Source organism: Crassostrea angulata, chromosome 2 (genome assembly GCF_025612915.1).
Source record: "Crassostrea angulata isolate pt1a10 chromosome 2, ASM2561291v2, whole genome shotgun sequence".
In the NCBI taxonomy this organism is placed as follows: Eukaryota; Metazoa; Mollusca; class Bivalvia; order Ostreida; family Ostreidae; genus Magallana; species Magallana angulata.
Genome location: NC_069112.1, coordinates 49342889 through 49362106, shown reverse-complemented (window position 1 = coordinate 49362106; position 19218 = coordinate 49342889). Strand labels below are relative to the sequence as shown.

General features: G+C 35.6%; 2 protein-coding genes across 2 annotated transcripts; both read right to left on the bottom strand.

Annotated features, from left to right (window-relative positions):
• Positions 1-1009: 1009 nt before the first annotated feature.
• LOC128173637 (40S ribosomal protein S27-like) lies at positions 1010-6219 on the bottom strand. Its single transcript, XM_052839310.1, has 4 exons — positions 6093-6219; positions 3821-3929; positions 2432-2542; positions 1010-1322 (listed from the first exon to the last, which is right to left on the bottom strand). The coding sequence occupies exons 1-4, from the start codon at positions 6096-6098 to the stop codon at positions 1294-1296; spliced, it is 255 nt and encodes an 84-aa protein (XP_052695270.1). The 5' UTR covers positions 6099-6219; the 3' UTR covers positions 1010-1293.
• A 6114-nt stretch (positions 6220-12333) lies between these two features.
• Positions 12334-18263, bottom strand: LOC128172300 (kelch-like protein 7). The gene is made up of 8 exons (XM_052838094.1): positions 17994-18263; positions 16233-17169; positions 15493-15598; positions 14538-14712; positions 13905-14261; positions 13210-13375; positions 12666-12866; positions 12334-12500 (listed from the first exon to the last, which is right to left on the bottom strand). The coding sequence occupies exons 1-8, from the start codon at positions 18088-18090 to the stop codon at positions 12482-12484; spliced, it is 2058 nt and encodes a 685-aa protein (XP_052694054.1). The 5' UTR covers positions 18091-18263; the 3' UTR covers positions 12334-12481.
• Positions 18264-19218: the final 955 nt, after the last annotated feature.

The window sequence follows — 19218 nt, the reverse complement described above, 5'->3', positions numbered from 1 at the left end:
TGGCATTCTTATTTACCCGAACAGTTTAATTATGAGGCATGAGAATGTTCCTCTGCAAAGAAAGATAACTCTAACGGAGTTTATCTACAGTAAAATTAGAGATCTTTCTGTACAACAGTACTGTACGCTTTATATAACACTGTCTTATCAGAGAAATTTCATTGAAAAAAAATTGCGTCATGTGCAGTAAACATAATCAATAATCCCTCCTGTGCTATGAGACCCTAAATTTTGCCTTTTTGGTAAAGGCCTCCTTGCTCATCCCGACATGTTCCCCTGCTAGATAACCGGTTGTCCGCATCATGGCCCATCTTCCATTAAATTAAATTAATAACAGAACGGCTAAGAATTCATAATTTTCACAGAGGTCTCATTCTTCATCCCAACCAAACACGGTAGTCTATCTACTAGATACTCTGGAGTAGAGAAGACGTTTGAAAAAATTCCGACCGGCAGCTAGCCACCCCCCCCCCCTCCATGAAAATTTTTATTCCTCCATCCCCATTATCTAACGCAAACGTCAGATATTTTCCATCATTTTTAAATATTTAGTTAAAATAATTTCAACATCAAATCAATACAAAACATCATCAAAATCATCAGTTTTGTTTAGGATGCAATTAAATATAGAATATTTAAATATTTTAGCTACTTCAAACCAAAGAAATCCGATTGAAAGTATGTTCTACAGGTATTGTAGTAAACGTTTAAATTGAATCCTGAAAGTGTTACATATCATATGTGAACTTGTTGTAAGGCGTAGGTCTATAAAATGCTTTTATTTAAAAAAAATTTCTAGATCGTGCATGTACTTGATACTCAGAAACAGAGAATATACACAAGATGCTACCTCAGAGAATTTTATTCTTTCAACATATTTTTTTCATCACTCAACTTACATTATCAGCATGTGAAATGTGGGAATCAAGCCAATATTAAAGGTCAAACACAATATATGGAGTTTGTGATACTCAAACTTTATTGATAATTCATCAATTGGTTTTGTTAATAATACAGAGTAACAATATTGGCACTCAATAGAAATAGCAAAGTATCACCAGTAATTCATCAGTACTATAGTTGTAGCACACAAAGCCTGGGTGTGGAATCTTCTGAGACGATTGATGATCTGACCCAGGGTCGTAAATCAAAGAAACAATTATGCATGTTGTCCAGGAAAAAATAATAAATGAAGAGTATCACAAAGTCCAAATGTTGACGACGGTCGCCATGCCAACCCCATATATCTCAGCCTCTCTTTCTCATACAGCCTATATAAATAACGTTGTCAGTCTAGTGCGACTTCTTACGGAAAGAACAGCCTGGAAAAACAAAGCAGGAAATGTCTCAACTGTGATGCAAAAAATTATGGTTATATAAATCCTTACTTCAAAACTGAAAAGTATTGTTATCATCCAAAGAATGTTATCTGCTCTTCATATATTGTAAATAAATTCAAAATAAAAAGAATACGTAATCCCCATCTAATTTGATGTATAGAAAAAAAAATTTGCAATCCCTATACATACAATAAAATCCACAAGGCCTAATTTGATTTTTTCCATAAATTTTAGGTTGAAGTTCAAAATTTTTGCTTTATGCAAATCAAACATACCAGCATTTAATCATAACAGCCGAGGGATGTTAACTTGGTTATGAAAATGAAAATACTGTTTAAAACAAAATATTTACATTTGCAAATATATTCCTTATATGAACCTATAGAATAGTGAAAACGTTCAATTCTGTATGAACTAGAGCCTACCAATGCGTCCAATTGCAGGCCTTGTTGATTTCAAAGTACAGGGATGCACATTTTTCATATATATCTATTTAGATAGAGTGCCAATGAACAAAATATTTTTTCTAGACAGTTTTTCATACAGTGGAAAATATGTGAAGTGTACATTCACATATTTGAAGGATCAGAGAGGTCTAACTCAGGTTCTACACAACAAGCATTGTTGTTCTCCATGATACCACTTTACCAGTCAAGGGTTACTCTAACTCGTTTACCAGCAACAAACAGACAGCTTTCTTTAGTATAATTAAATACTGTGGAATCATTTTAATCATGGGGGTTAATGTTCGTGGACAGCCAAATTTCTTGGTTCTTGGGGGTGTAATTTAATTGGTAGTTTAATCAGGACAGTTTTATAAATATATTAACAAACGCTTGTAAATACGTTTGTAGGGACGTAAATTTGTGGGCAAGGGTTACTCACAAATATTGCCCCCCCCCCCAAACAATGATGATTCCGCAGTACCTATTTCCTAATGACTAATCAGACAATAGCAAGTCCCCTCGACAGTTAACTATCTCTCTCAGCTTCACAATGGGAAATAGCCAAATAGCCGCCATCTTGGGGGACAATAAACTTGTGAATAGCCAGTATATAGGTATATACAAGTAAACAGGAAGTGTCCGTACCCTCTGTGAGTCTGGCTTTCCCCCCGGTGGGCTGGCACAGCACTGTGGAGCACCCCACACATAACACCACCGTCTGGGCGTGGCTGAAAACTGTGGTAATCTTGTAGCATCCTGCAATCAAAGTCATCAAGTCAATCAACTGTTTCAGTGACCAAACTCAAAGCTTTCTGGCTTATTTTAAATCATTACTGCACAATCTTTATTTTAACATCAAATGCTTCATAAGAATAAATTTATAGATGTTTCTTATAAGCAGACGTTCAAACTTAAAAACAGACAAGGAGTCAATGAGTATCATCTTAACAAGAAGTAGAAATTAAATCTTCAAAACAGATTGTCTATACATCAATTTTACAGATGCTACTTAGCAAAGTGTTTTCAACAAGTTCCCTTCATCTAGAATGTATGTGTATCACTGCTGACTTCAGTGTGTGTTTTGACTTCAGTATCATTCAGACCCGAAAGATGTAAAACATGATTCATCACCGTCAGCTATTTATGCAGATCCTTCACTTATTTTTCACATTTAAAAGTTTGGAGCAACTTACATTATCATTTACTGCATGCACTACAATCATGCACATATATTCTTTAAATCCAAGACCCAAAAAATATTTCGATCGAAAGTTTTCCATCACTTTAGATTTTACAAAGTGCATGGCAGTATTTTTGAAGATTAGGATAAAATTTAAGACAAAACCAAATGTTTGGATAAAAAATTTCAGGTCTCGATACACTGTGGCAGATTTTCTATGGTGTCTGTACGTGATGCTCACCGAGTTCCCTGTCAGGAGCTTCAAGCTGATTCTGCTTTGAATTCTTCATAATTTCACTCTCTTAAATCACACGCCACTGTAGTCATCTATTAAGGTACCTCACTTCATCATGTCTTTATAAGACACATCACAAGATGTCAATTTAAATGTTTTGTGAAATTGTTAGCACCATTCAATTTGTTTGAATATCATAACAGCACAGTGATCACAAGTTCAAATCTGCTTTGGGCTTCTGCTTATCATGCATTTACTGAAAAACTATGCAGGGTTATTTTCGCCCTTCTTCTGTTGCAAACACTTTTGCCAAGTCTTGAATTTGCCAAGACAAAGTTGTATTTAAAGAGAGATAATCAAGTTATTAAAATTCACCCAGTCTTAATTTCATCCGCTGACAACAAGGGCAAAAATAACATGGGGGAGAATATTTCCCTGCATAAAGTAATTACTAACTGTTTGACTTATTTACTTCTTATGCATCATGCTATCTTTCATATTAAAGTAATTTTCTGCTGATTTGAGAAACTATTTCTTGGTGTAGCATTGTGTGTAGTGAGCCACCCTATTGATAATTTCAATGACCACATGAAATGCACCTGTAACAGTAGAAAGTTACCTGGACATTTAACATCCATGAAATAACTGTTTGGACTTTGGACCAATCTCTTCAGTTTGCATGTTCTCTTCTCCTCCTCCAAAGAGGGATGCAGTAAATCTTTAGCGAGCTGAAAAAACACAAAATCACTAATTATATTCAGGTCCTGCTATAATTTTTTTATACTCCATTTTGAGGTCTATACAAATTTTCTTCCAGGGAGAATCTAAAGACTAGGGCTTATATAGGACAAAAATATTCAGATTTCAGCATTGTTCTCTCTCTGATATGAAAACTTCCTTTAAAAAGATTTTCAGTTCTACAATATCAGTTATTGCACCACGATGAAGCAAACTGGCAATATTCCAAAAGCAGATATCAACTTCAAATTTCGGTGCAATTTTAAAGGTAGACAGTTGTGTAATACCAAACAAAAGTTAAACCTTATTTGGATCACATCAATTATTCAATGAATACATCCTGAATTTTTCGATAGTGCTTCACCTGGCCCTACTAGAATAGGGGTAGGATACACACAAACAAAACCCCTCCCCTGAATTGGTGCCCCCCTTTTTTATGAAGTAAACATTATTACTGCCTTTTGGAGCATCAATCAACAAATTCCTAGACCTATCAACTCAACCAATCCGAAATATCCACAATAATCTGCCATAAAAGAACACTGTCCATCCTGTTAGTTTTCAATACATAAAAATTTTCAGTTTACAGGAAAATGTATGGAGCTGACTTCAGGGTGTGTTTTGACTTCAGTATCATTCAGACCCGAAAGATGTAAAACATGATTCATCACCATCAGCTGAATTGTCAAATCCCGAGATTGAAACAAGCGACGTAATTTTATTCTAGTCAGGTGCATGACTATTTAAATTTTTTTATTAATGTTGGTAAATGAATTTTTTAAAATAAATTACAACTATTTTTATACTGGTATATCAATTTCTCAAAACTCAATCCTCACTTTTTGGTCTCTGATGTTATATTATGTACTAATACACTTAAATAAATAAAATAACAAGGCCATGACATCTTAAACACTTCAAAGTCTCTTTTTTTTCCCTTAAGAAAGTAATGCAGAAAAGAAACTCAGTATTATGATCACAGTGTATTTCTGGCAAAAAAGAGTGTTAAGACAATCAAAGATAAACATTGACTTGGGAAGATGAAGTAAACGTATGCTTTCAAGAGTTGGCTGTGTAACCTCTTAACTTCACACGATTTTTCAATTATCAGCATGTCAAGACCCTAATGTTTAGATCCACAAATCAATATAACCAGCATTATATATCTATATAAAATTTTCAAAGAAAAAATACCCATTCACAATTTAGGTATAAGGCTCGCTGCTGACTTCAGTATGTGTTTTGACTTCAGTATCATTCAGACCCGAAAGATGTAAAACATGAATCATCACCGTCAGCTGGACTCTTCTACTAGGACTATGCTATATATTTGTTTCCTATCATATCGTGGGTTCTATCATAGAACCGTAAATGTATAGTAGCACTCGCTGAAATTGACATTTGACGTTGGGATATTTTAAGACCTAGTAAACAGATGCATGATCACTGAGGTATAAAATAGAGGAAACTCACAGCAACATTAGTTTCGAAAATATTTCAGTATTGATAGATTTTTCGACAAAATGATTTAACTACCGCAATATCATACGATCGGCTGATATATGCTACTTGCAGATCATTGGCTTGACTGTTAACGATTCCCAGCTTTTCAAGACATTTGTGTAGCTTTGATTGAATGGCATTCATGTATCACATTGTAAATATTCCTTGTTCTTAGCAAAATTTAAGCACTAATCTATGCACTTTCATGATCATTTGCACAACTTTCAAAGTAAATGTATACAAAGTGCACATACGAGGGGCAAACCGAGTCATGACGAAACACATGTAGTTCACTTCTTTCCACGTGGTGTTGAGCCGCCATGTTTGTTTACGGTAACCCACGTGGTATGCACTTTTTGCGCAGTTGACAGCAAGAATCTTCCATAAAAGAGGTTGTGTTGTTCACAAACAATGTGAATATGGTATATATTTCGAATAATAAACAAAAATTTACCATTAAATAAAGACTACATCTAAGTCATCACCCCCCTCTTCGCTTTAACCCATGTGTTTCTCGATACTTCAAGTAATTTTCCATGTCCTTCGTCCTGAATCCTTGCGTTGGTCAATATATTTCATGTATGTATCATCAGTTAAGGTCTTGGGCCACATAATCAGGTATATTTTGTAAAGAACCACCAGTTACTTACAGGCATATCTGCTTCTATCGGCCGTCTCTAGAAAAAGGCCGGAACGGGGTTTCGATATGTATTATAACGGGGGACTTGCACAACTTCCGGCCAATAGCCTGTTGCTGGTTCCCAGTTTTTAGGAACTAGTTTAGATTTCACAGGCGCGTGAAATTTTAGAGAGACGGGAAGTGCTCTTTGTACTAAAAAATAAATTATAAGAATAATAAAACATTCCTTAGAATTTATAAAACCACAAACCCAAGAAACAAATTTCTCTGTGAATATTTGGTGCGCCTTGCGGCTTCGATGAGATAAGATAAGAGAGATAATTTTATTTTAAAATATATAGCTACAGATCTCGAATTTATAAACTAATATAAATTAAAACTATAACATATGGTACGCTTTATAAACCAAAAAACCGCAATTAAGTCTCCATTTGATAGAACACTCTACATTTTATACAAATTCTATACATTTACACCCCCCCCCCCAAAATTATTATTTGGATTATCTAAATTTATAATGTCATGGCATATACAAATACATATGTACTGTACTTTGCATGTTAATGCATTCCTACACTTTTTAAGGCTGATTCAATTTTGTAAAGACTCGACCACATACCAATTAAAGTACAATTAATTAATCGATATATAATTACAATTTTAGAAAAAAATATCAAACATTTGAATTCAGTTTTCATCATTAAGCGCTAGATCTCTTTATCAACAAATATATATGTACTAGCAAATTAACAAGAATGAAAAATTAGATTTTAATTTCCTCACATGAATTTCTTATAGAAAAATCCAACCCCTTTTTGACTCTTTCAGAACTTTAAAAAAATAGATGATTTTGAAATACCTTAATTGTTAATTCAATATGATATGGGAATGACCCCGACTTTGTTGGATATTGATTTTCATATGACCTTGTCTACACCCGACCCCCCCCCCCCCACTCCCCCATTCGCAAATTGCTGTCAGTCATAATCAGGATAGAATTGCACTTTTAACAGTACTTATAACCTTCAAAGGAAAATTAACAAATTAGTGTTATGTTGAAGACATGCATTTTTAAAAGTACAATATAGATAAATATAGACAAATGTATTCATGATTGTAATGCTTGGAATATTCTATCAGGCCTCAGACTCTGAATCACCACACACCAACACATGTATTATATAGCTTTGATGTTTTTCATGGAAATTACAGACTGAAGTATGTGTACTTTGCTTCTGGATAAATAAAGCATCCAAACATTTTAAAAGAATTCTAAAAAGGTATGTTTGAATAGATTAATGGTTTAAAGAGTTTTGAGACAAAATGAGTTTTCACAAATCAAGATTTACGTTTGAAACATCAAAGAGAATATGCATGGTGTCTTTAAATGTTAATATTTTGAAATCTTTTTATTTTTTTGTTTAAAATCAAAGTATTTACATATATAATATTAAACAATGTGTAGCAGGTCAGTGCCGTATAGGTTTTTTTTTCAGTACTTCGCGTTGTGTTTATTTTTGTTTTGAGACTAAATTAGACCTCTACATTAAGAATTAAACTTTACTAAATTATAAATAAGGTATGAAAACGACTTTACTCTCGATATAGATACACCAGATATAATAAACCAAAACTCAAAGTAAATGAAAACCAAGATTAACAACCCTTTATAAATTTATTATAACAAAATAAGAACACAAGGCAATAGCATATACTTAAAATCCCCCAACCCTAAAACCTAACTTTAACAGGGACCTCAAATAGACAGACGAGACGGGCCGGGACTCATGAGAAAAGAAGCTAGCGAAACCAGCTGTCTCCCTCCCCCTCTCTGCTTCAGGAGAAAAGTAGCTAGCGAAACCAGCCGTCTCCTTTCCCTCTCTGCTTCAGGAGAAAAGTAGCTAGCGAAACCAGCCGTCTCCTTCCCCTCTCTGCTTCAGGAGAAAAGTAGCTAGCGAAACCAGCCGTCTCCTTCGTCAAATAAGGACTTACACGGGTTTATATATGGGACAGAACAAAAACAACTGTTATTAAAGTTATTGGTTAACGTATAAAGTGGGCGTTACCAAAGTAATAGAATAATATCATATCGGGATCGGAATACTAATAATAACAAATATAAAACGAAATCCCGATCTATCACATTCCTCCCCCCTTAAAGATAAATGCTATGCATTTGACTAAAATCAAGTGGTGCATTTCAGTCAAATTCCCTCAAAAACATACATAATGCAAAATAAGCAAAACGTAATCAGGTGAATATGTCACATTGCTAAGTTCACTTCACAGCACAAGTCTTCATGGTCCTCAGCAATCACTATTGGAACACATTCCGGAATATAATACTATGGGTATAACACAACATTTACACACGATTAGCACAATCTTCACGGATATCGCTGATTCCAGGGTGAACACAGTGGATACCGGTATAACATCGGATATTATGATGACGATCAGACAATTGAAATATATCGAGTTGAATGTATCAGGTTTCAGTCCATTTCCAAATTTCACATTAGCCAGCCTGGTGTCTGGATAAACTGCAATAAAACTGGTTAATACGTGGTCTGAAAAATCAAAAGAATTTATTAATAATCATGTCATAAATATCATAACTGAATCCATATATCAAATCATCACACTATCACACAGCACACGGAACTTTACAGTACATAAAAGTATTACATGTTTACACGGGTTATTAACAGGCATACTATCCCAGTTTTGTCAACAAGATCGACAGAGGATAGTTACTGTTAGACTAACCTACTAGATTTACGCGTGTTTAATAACCTATCAAATTTTACAAAAAATCTAATTTAGTTTATAAGCCACAAAAATAAACAAATCAACGAACACGTAAATGCTACATCGCTCTAACTTTCAACTGACATTGTAATATCAAAACACATTTAGCCAATTCCCTTCGGATGCTCGGGTCGGCAGTAAGGGTACAATACTGGGCTGACGGGCTTGTACATAGAAGTAGTACCCACGAACGACAACTGTAAGGGGATTTCACCGCTCATACAAGAATTGACTTTACCAGGGGGAACAGTTCTTCCATCGAGCTTCCATTCCAGGACAGAATTCGCCATGTGCTCGTTCTCTTTCTTTTCATAAATTTTAACCAAAGGTGCAACTGTATTAAAATCGGTCTGAAACTCAGTGTTAGAACACTCGGATTCATCTGTTACAGAATTACATGTAGAATTGGACTTAAAGTCAACAGGCACATGTACATCGTGTACTACAGTAACTTCCCCAAGACATGCATTTTCTTCGGAACATTGAACTTTATCCGGCGTTTTACCAGTTTCTGTTTGGTTCTGCGACTCTACCTCGAATGGTCGACTGTGTTCGGTAAGGTTTGAACGGCCTGAAACTAATGACCCGACCATGGCATTAGTCCCTGAAGGTTTTTCGAGAGTATGAGTTGTCTCTAACGAACTTGAATTTTCAGAACAATGACCAACCAGATGGCACGATTTACTGGTAATATTATGTGAAAAGATTTGGCAATCAGACATGTTTGAATTCTGTAAAGAATCAACTTCATCAACAAAATGTTCACAAAACGCTCTCTGAATTTCTTCCCTAATAAATGCTTTTAGATTATTAAAATCACTGTCACTCGTGTGAACTGAAACAGGCATTTGGTTTGCGACAAAATTACTTACGAAACTCTCATATTCTATTGCTAGACCTATCGCTTTCTCAATTGTGGAGGGATGTTTAAACTGAACATGCTTTTGCAAATCAATATCCCCTAAACCAAAGATAAACTGGTCAACAATATGAGGTTCTAAGTATTTATAGGGAATATGTGGATATGATTTTAAGGCTAACCTTTTCAAAGCATAACCAAAATCTTCGACTGTTTCCCAATTTTGTCTACGCGCTGTTTTAAACTCAACTTGGTAAGCTTTCATGTTTTCTCCGGGATTGAAATAGTTTTTACAAATTTCTTTTAAAACATCATAATTGTCAGACTTTGTCACAGGAATTTCGGATAACACATGTCTTGCAGACCCCCGTAAACTCATAATAAGCTGACTTGCACATTCTATCTTACTCCACCCATTCCACTTAGCAACCTGTTCAAACTGAATAAAAAATTCATGAATGTCAAAACTACCATCAAATGTTGGCGACTTAATTTCTTTCCTATGCTTTGAATGACGTGAATGTGCCAAATAATTGTCAGATTGCACGTGCGTTCGATTCTCTCTAACCGTGTGACTAACATTTTCAAAAGCAAGACCATTTTTAAAATACTTCGTTTTAAGCTCTTTCTCTAAAAAATCACACTTTGCTGATAACTCTTCTATCCGTCTATCGATAGCATTTACTCTAATTTCGCTGGACTTACCCAAACTTTCACAACGGACACCATTTCCGGTCTGAACATGTGCTGGGGGATAATTTCTCTGACGCAAAAATTCTCTATCATCTCTAAACATAACTGCATGATGAAAAAATGCAGCTTAAAAAATCAAGTACAAAAATAATCTACTAAATATTTCAACTCACGAACAGCATGCATGAATTCTCAAACCCACAAATCCATTACAAAGAAAAGCGACAGCTAAAGAAATAAAAAAAAACCCACAATACAATAGAAACTGACAACAAAAGAATTCAGCCAAGTCCGAATCACTGAATAGGGCTCTCGAAGTGAGTAGCACGTGCCACTGACCATTGTAGTACAAACCCTATCCTGGTCACGGTTCACCAAATAATGTAGCAGGTCAGTGCCGTATAGGTTTTTTTTTCAGTACTTCGCGTTGTGTTTATTTTTGTTTTGAGACTAAATTAGACCTCTACATTAAGAATTAAACTTTACTAAATTATAAATAAGGTATGAAAACGACTTTACTCTCGATATAGATACACCAGATATAATAAACCAAAACTCAAAGTAAATGAAAACCAAGATTAACAACCCTTTATAAATTTATTATAACAAAATAAGAACACAAGGCAATAGCATATACTTAAAATCCCCCAACCCTAAAACCTAACTTTAACAGGGACCTCAAATAGACAGACGAGACGGGCCGGGACTCATGAGAAAAGAAGCTAGCGAAACCAGCTGTCTCCCTCCCCCTCTCTGCTTCAGGAGAAAAGTAGCTAGCGAAACCAGCCGTCTCCTTTCCCTCTCTGCTTCAGGAGAAAAGTAGCTAGCGAAACCAGCCGTCTCCTTCCCCTCTCTGCTTCAGGAGAAAAGTAGCTAGCGAAACCAGCCGTCTCCTTCGTCAAATAAGGACTTACACGGGTTTATATATGGGACAGAACAAAAACAACTGTCATTAAAGTTATTGGTTAACGTATAAAGTGGGCGTTACCAAAGTAATAGAATAATATCATATCGGGATCGGAATACTAATAATAACAAATATAAAACGAAATCCCGATCTATCACAAATGCATCAGTTTTATATTTTACTTTCTACCTTGTTACATTAAAGAGGCATTGTCACGATTTTGTTCAAAAATTCTTTTCCTGTTTTTCATGTTTACAGAGCTTCAGTAAAGCATTTCTAATAGTCAACCAAATTCTTTGTCATGTTAACAAAGATTGCGTCATGTTTTTGTTTACATTTTGAATATTGAAGTGAAAATTCAAGTTTTAGACATATTATAAAATGAATGTGAGAAATGCTAGGAACTACCTATTTATGCTTAAAACGAATTAGAGAAGAGAACTCAGCTTAAATAATAACTTTTATCAATACATTGAGCCAAAGTAAAGTTAGTAAACCAAACCAAGGCACGAGACTTGTTTATGTGACAAAGAATTGAGGGCTATATGTATCTTGCTTATATCTCTACAATTGACACTCTAATTGTGGTTGATCGTTAGAAATGCACTTCTAATTAAAGCATTGTAAACGATAAAATTAGAAAAATAAAATTTGACCCAAATCGTGACCATGCCCCTTTATAACTAGACTTCAGTTGTCTACCTATATTATAATAACACTGTTTACTTGTTCTTAAAAATACATTCTGCATAAATGATTTTATGTGTAATAAAAAGTACATGCATATATGTAATATAAACATCAAAGGTGCAATATATATTGATTATTCATATCAATACCGTGCTTTTCTTCCTTTTGTATTCTCTATGTTATTATTACATGCATTAGCGTGAGGTAACTCTTACTGTACATTTAATTTAGACCATGAGTATATTTATTTCACTTTGGATACAAACATATTCAAGCAACACTTTGAGATGCATAAAATTTATTACAAAATATGACAAACAGTGCTCCTAATTAATCCATTTAAACAATTAAAACAACATTATTCATCAATAATATAATAATATAATAATGAGCAAAACTTTAAACTATTCACAAAACTTCAGTTTAAAAAATTCATGCTTTAAAATCCAGTGGTCCACCTGCAAAGCAGAAACAAATGAATTACTTGATTACTTTGAGTAAAATTATTTTTAAAAATGCCAAACGTTGACCATAAAATAATACCCTTCCCCCGTATTTTAATTTTTTTGACAATTAACAAATAATATGATCAACATGAAAACAGAAACTGTAGTGTGCATTACTTGTTAGTATCCACATTGTAGATTTCCATGGTATCCATGAAGTCTGATACTTGGCCATCAATGAGAGCTCCGTACCCCCCAGACAAGTGAATGCGGCCATTCTCTGTAGTGGCCGAGGCTCCAGTCCTTGGCTCTGGCAAGGACTTCACATAGAACCAGCAGTTGGTTTTGGGGTTGTAACATTCAACCCTGGTTAGAACCCTGGAAAATTAAACTTCAGTATAACATACAGATACTGTACATACTGTACACAGGGAAATGTTCAACCCCGTTTTATTTCCGCCCCTTTCGCCCTCGTTTTCAGTGGGCGAATTTAAGACTGGGCGAATTCTAATGTCTTAAATTGTCTCTTTTTAAACACAACTGTGTCTGGGCGAATTTAAGATGGGCAAAACTGTTTGCAAATACAGAAGGGCAAAAATAACATGGGGCGAAAATAACCCTCTATACAGTATTGCATTTACATGTACTTGTGTGCATTCATGTTTTGTTTACGTGTTAATTTACTGCATACAGTAAAAAACAAAAGGCAATCTGCACTTACTGGCCCCTTTTACCAATGCCTCCAATAGCATATATTATTCCGTCCAGGAGGCATAGTGCGTGGTCCATACGAGCAACATTCATAGGAGCGAGGGAGGTCCATTGCTTGGTTTCATAGCTGTATGCCTTGACTTTCTTGGAGGGGCTTCCATCATGCCCAGGTCCACCTTTACAAATGAATTAAGAATTTCATTTTGCAATGAGGTCCCTTTCTTGTTAACAATGGCACTGCTTTTTTGCGATATCATTTTTAAATAAAAAATTATTGAATGCACACAAATTATATTGCGTACATCTATCTTTCAGAATCTTTTTAAATTACTAAAAAAAAGAATGACTTACATTAATTTTTAAAAGTAATACGCATTTTCCCTATTTCAGCAAATTTTGTGGCACAAAAAAAACCCCTCATTTACGGTGTTTGTTTGTTTTCTAACATTCAGAGTGAATCAATCTATGTGTCAGATTAGACATAGTGTCAACATACTGAATAAGGATTGATGATCGATACTTAGATTAAAAGATAACATTGGATTAAAACAGATTAACATTTGATCAGACTGGTTGCTACATTGATATACTTCACTATAATCATCATAATAAGGAGTCAAAATGAAATTCAATAAAGCACACATCTAAAATTGAAATCAAAAGGAAGAATATCAGTGACTTGTTTCCCTCTCTGTAAATGCTTACCAATCAAGAACCACTGGGTGCCTCCCCACACCATGGCCTTTTTCCGGAGCTGGTCACTCTCGTCCGAGAGTTTTCCCTCCTGATTGGTCTGCTCCCAATCTCTCTTTTCCACCTCCCTTTTCTTTTTCTTACGGGTAGACTTGCTTGGGTCCCTCTTCCTCTCTTTGTGGATTCGGCCAAATCTCTCTCCCATTCCTAGATCCAAGCTTTGGAGAATGTGCCTGTCTTGCCCTTGTTTGCTTTGCACGTCCTTTGCATGATAATCTGGAGAAATGTTTTGCTTCTCTTTAGCAAGCATCTCCTTTTGGATTCTCTGATGCTCTCCAGAATCACCCAACATGCTGCAATCTCTGGCCACTTTATAAAAATAGAAATATTCAGGATTACAATCTAATTGCAACCACTGTAACATATGATGATGTATCTATTGATAGATAAAGTCTTTTAACATGGGCTAATGGACTTAGTATATGGCAATACATGTAATTACAACATCATTCTTACGTAACTTGTAAAACAACAAAGAAAGCATAACCTTCATTTCCTGAAAACATTATTAGACCGAATTAAGGACCACATATAATGTGTATAATTGCTCAAAAATTAGAAATACAGATCTGCAATATTGGTTACATTTGGAATTGCTGTATTGTTCAATGAGGGGAAATTTGGAAATGGTTGAGGAGCTTGCGCTGTGCAAGTAGGCGTGCGTGTTGAAATCTTGGGCCATGTCCTCTGACATGCGACATATTTCAACCTCAACATTAGGGTCCTCCTGTTCATCAACCTGCTCAGTGCTAGAATGATTCTGTAAAAGCAGGAAGGGAAAGGAAGGAAGGAAAAGATAAAGATGAGAAGAAATAGAACAGTTAGGAGTAATAAGCTAAAAAAACAGTGTAGATTAGAGTAGAATTTAGTAACAAAAATAAATTTCAGTAAAGCATGCAAATGTTTTATAAAGAAGTGAGGTACATACCTGTGTGGATGAATACATGCCTAATACAAATACAGTATGAACTTGTCTTCAGAAAAAAAACATTGCTAATAAACACTAAAAGAAACAGTTTAAAATAACAAATTTATTAGTTCAAGTTAATTGAATCTCAACTACAACACAACCTTGAGGTACTATGAGGAAACTCACAAATTAATTATGATACCTCCCACTAAGAAAATATCAAACCTGAAGTATTTCTCTATTAAAAAAAATAAGGGATGCTTCTTTTTTCTTAGTGACATTGAACTAGCACAAATGACCAAAGCTCAAGTCAGGACATATACAGGTAACAATCTTTGTGACAAATTTTAGTGACTAATCACAAATTTTGCACTTTTCCTGCCAGTGACCTTGACTTTGCTCAAATGACCTTGGGTCAAGATCATGACACAGCCTCGGGTTATAAGCAATGTTTTAGTGAAGAAAGAACTTCCAACGTTTCTCCATAAAAAAATGATATGGACCAGGCATGAATTTTGCACAGACAGACTAGGTGATTCCTATATACCCCCCCACCCCACCCCCCAAACTTTGTTTTCAGGGGGGGGGGGAATAATTTAGTTGTTAACACCCAACTATAGTATAACTCACACTGATATAGCTGGCTACACTAGTAGCACTGTTAGTGTAGCTGCGAGGGGTAGGAATTTGGAGATCCAGGGGGTCTTCTCCACCCAGAGACAAGGCAGTCTGAATCCTGTAAACATATATATAATGACAGAATTCAAAACATGCAAAACAATTAACACATTATTAATATGAAGACAGCAACTATTTCATAAAAAACCAGATGGTCTTTGCAAGCTCACAATAATAGATGTGCATGATCATATGATAGCTAGTACATATTAATCCAATCAAGTTCAAGAGTCAAATTAATTAACAGTTATCCCTATAGAAATCCAGGAGTTTTCAAGCTTGTTCTGTTGTAGGATTGTATAGTCTATTTCACTAAATAATCTTAATAGCTCTGAAATATACAGAGGATACACTACCCCCCCCCCCCCCCTCCCCCCCCCCCCCCATCTACAGACTGAAATAAAATGACATTGGTAACATTTCATTGTGAGTGTATATAATTAGGCCATCCTTAAAAAAATGTTTGGAATTGCTGATTTGATGTCTCTTGACCCAGGAAGGAGGAAGGAAATTTATTTTTTTATTTTTCGAACTTGAAGTTAAAATACTGGTTATTAAAATTGGTAAAAAACAAAAAAAAATCTCAATATAAAAAAAGTATTCATTGTTTGCTAATAAAATTTTATAGCAGGGGGTATTTCAATGAGTTGGGAGGCAATTTCAAACAAACAATATTTTTATTTTGGCCTTACCAATTTGCCAAGGTGATGTCCATTATCACCTGGTGGTAGTCTCTCAGCATAGGACAGATTTTGAAACAGGAGAAAAGCTGCTCTCCAGTAAGCAATGGGAATCTGACGCATCCCATTATCTTTTCGATACAGTCTGCTCCAATATGCTTAAGGAGATCCACGGCTGTCAAGAAAACCTCCATTTCTGATTCCACATTCAGACCGTCATCGGAGAGAATCAGGCAGATAGTCTCTACATCCAAGCATAGGAAGTCTTTGGTTTTTCTCCAGGTCATGAAGTTTTTGCACAGCAGTTGCATGATAGTTTTGCACATTGGGATGTTCTTGTTTCTCCTCATTACTGGTAGTAAATTAAGAAGTTCTGCATTGCTAATATTTTTCAATCCGTCAATGCAACGCCTTGAAAGTGTTTCAACTTCAAATAACTCTGACAACTTCAGGATGTCAGGTATAAATTTCGAATTTTTAACCTCAATGTGACCTGTATATAAGAAGTTAATGAAGATTTCCAAGGCAGCAGGTTCAACATTCTTCACCCTGATTATCTTTGGGGTCACAGGATCAGGGGAAAACTCCTTCGCTTCGAAAATTTCCTTAAAGAGCGTACTCTGTGATGCCAGTACAACTTTGTGTGATGGTATGAGGAGCTCACCCACTTGAAAGGCGACATCACATATCTTCTTCTGCTTGTAAATATCATGTAGGTAAGAACCAACTCCCTCATAATGGGAGATGGTTCCAGTCATCCCACTGCTTCTACCCCCAGATTCTATGGTGGATTGTGGTCCCTGGCTAGAGACTTCATGGGCTAGGGAGCCCTCCAAGGAAGAGGCCCTACTGGGAGCACTGGCCTCCTCAATTAAAGATGCATGAGAACTATGCCCACTGTAAGTGGTGTCACTCGGTGAGGTTGGAGAATTGTTGCTGTTTCTATTCACTGTAATTAGACATGGGTAAGCCAAGTGAAACCGAAGAATCAACTCATGGAAATTTAAAGGAGATTGGTACAGGCACGTAACATCGTTTTGAAAGGGGGGGGGGGGGAGGGGCGGGGGGACTCATTCAAAAAAATCTTGACAAGCAAAAAACAAAAAAAAAATGAAGAAAAAAAAGGGGGAAAAAGGTTACTTTCCAAAATCCTGAAATCCTAATCTCGGGAGGGGGGGGGGGGGGGAGTAGTATACTAATTTTACTGTTTATCCCTTATCCCCCCCCCCCCCCCATGCTACGTGCCTGTAGTACATGGGACTTCAAAGGAGATTTTCAATGCTTTAACAGCAGTTAATGTAATTAAAGATATAATACTTGTATACATGTATACAGAGCTATCAGAAATGTGATTAACCTCATGAGCAGCCGCTCTGCTGAACAAGTGAACATGCTTGTGGTATTTACCCTCCCCCTATGACCTATGTATTTCTTGTCTGAGAGGCTCTACCATCAAGATGTAATGTGGATACATTCAAACTAAGAAACCTTCTACTTTTATAGTCATAATAAGCCTATGACTATTATATTGTTGCTGTCAAAGTTTTGGTTTACACAAGTATTGTTCATTCACAGAGATTTGTGAATTTATTTTTTAAATACCTGACCAGTAACATACATACAAAATATTGGTATCAAAACAAAACACAATGAAACAAAAACCATAGAGGGATGCAGCAAGCAGGAACTATCATAATAATATTCATCACATCTGAGAATACATTTTGTAGTTTTTTATCGTATCTCGTTATTAATATAACAAAAGAGACTTACCCATTGGCTGAGAGCTGTTACGTGATTGTAACGTATTTATCCAGGAATAAACATACGGAGTCTGCAAATGCAGCCCACTCAAGGCTGCACTTTCCATAATTCTCGAATTCTCTTCAAATTAAAAAATCTAGTTCGATGCTTGATAAGAATTCCCAAACTGATGAAACAATAAATGCTGAGTACACAAGATCCTCTATACGATGACAAAAGGCTACTACACAGTGATTGCAGATTGTGAAAACACCGGCGTTGCAAATATGCAGCTAGCTTCCACAGTAACTAAGGAAGTTTGAGTAACTGCCCGCGCAGAAACTTATTTATAACACGAAAGATGCGCGTGCGCAGTAGAGAGCTCAGAATAGTCTAGTTCCCGCCCCTGCTTTGAAGGGGAACCAGATTAAGTAGTCCGTTTGTCAAGTTGGTAAAAGGAATATGCAGAAAACTTCTATACTCTGAAACATTGGTTGAGCCACAGGCACCTGCATTTATAACAATCAGTCGGCCAATAAAGCAAATATCGATTTTACATATAGAGGGGCCAGACTTTTCGATATTTGGCTTTTTGCCGGGCGACTAAATATACAAAATTAGATGTCTGCTTGAATCACAGGGGCATCTCTCTATGACATATATAAGGAATAAGGAATCATTCTTTGAGTATTATGAGGTGATAATTTTGGTCGGGGCGTGATCAAATCCAATAAAGCCCGAAAGGCTTTATGATAGATATGATCACGCCCCGATCTCGACCGAAATAATCACCTCATAATATTCAAAGAATGATTCCTTATTACTTATATTTATATAATTTTAGGCCATCGTACGATTAAATCTTTAAATATAAATAAGCAAACCCCGCCGGCGCCTCAATTTGGCGTCATTTGTATTATGGGTTATATAGTACAAAATCGATACGTAGTGTTATCACAGACAAAGACACTGGATAATGTAAATATATATATATATATAAATAATACATTATTGTACTATTTATATTATATATTTCATAGAGAGTAGAGAGGAGAAAATGCCCGTGTGGTTAATTTCAGATATGTAAACGTTACCATTTTGTACTGTAAAAATATTAGTTTTTAAGATAAAAGATAGACTGGGGAAATATATATATTTAAGACAAAATAAAATACTACAGTATACAGGGAGATTGTAGGGAAGGATCCCAGGGACCTGAATAGAAAAAAATAAACATCGTTAAAAAACGGCGTCT

Bases quoted from the DNA above. Each gene is read 5' to 3' on its own strand.
- LOC128173637 (XM_052839310.1), bottom strand. The intron at 2,543-3,820 runs GTAACTTTCTAC...CTTTGATTGCAG, and splicing joins CATGGATGTTAAATGTCCAG to GATGCTACAAGATTACCACA. The intron at 1,323-2,431 runs GTACGGACACTT...TTGTTTTTCCAG, and splicing joins GAAAGCCAGACTCACAGAGG to GCTGTTCTTTCCGTAAGAAG.
- LOC128172300 (XM_052838094.1), bottom strand. From the start codon at position 18,090: ATGGAAAGTGCAGCCTTGAGTGGGCTGCATTTGCAGACTCCGTATGTT. The intron at 17,170-17,993 runs GTAAGTCTCTTT...GTCTAATTACAG, and splicing joins TAACAGCTCTCAGCCAATGG to TGAATAGAAACAGCAACAAT. The intron at 15,599-16,232 runs GTAAGGCCAAAA...ATATGTTTACAG, and splicing joins GACATCACCTTGGCAAATTG to GATTCAGACTGCCTTGTCTC.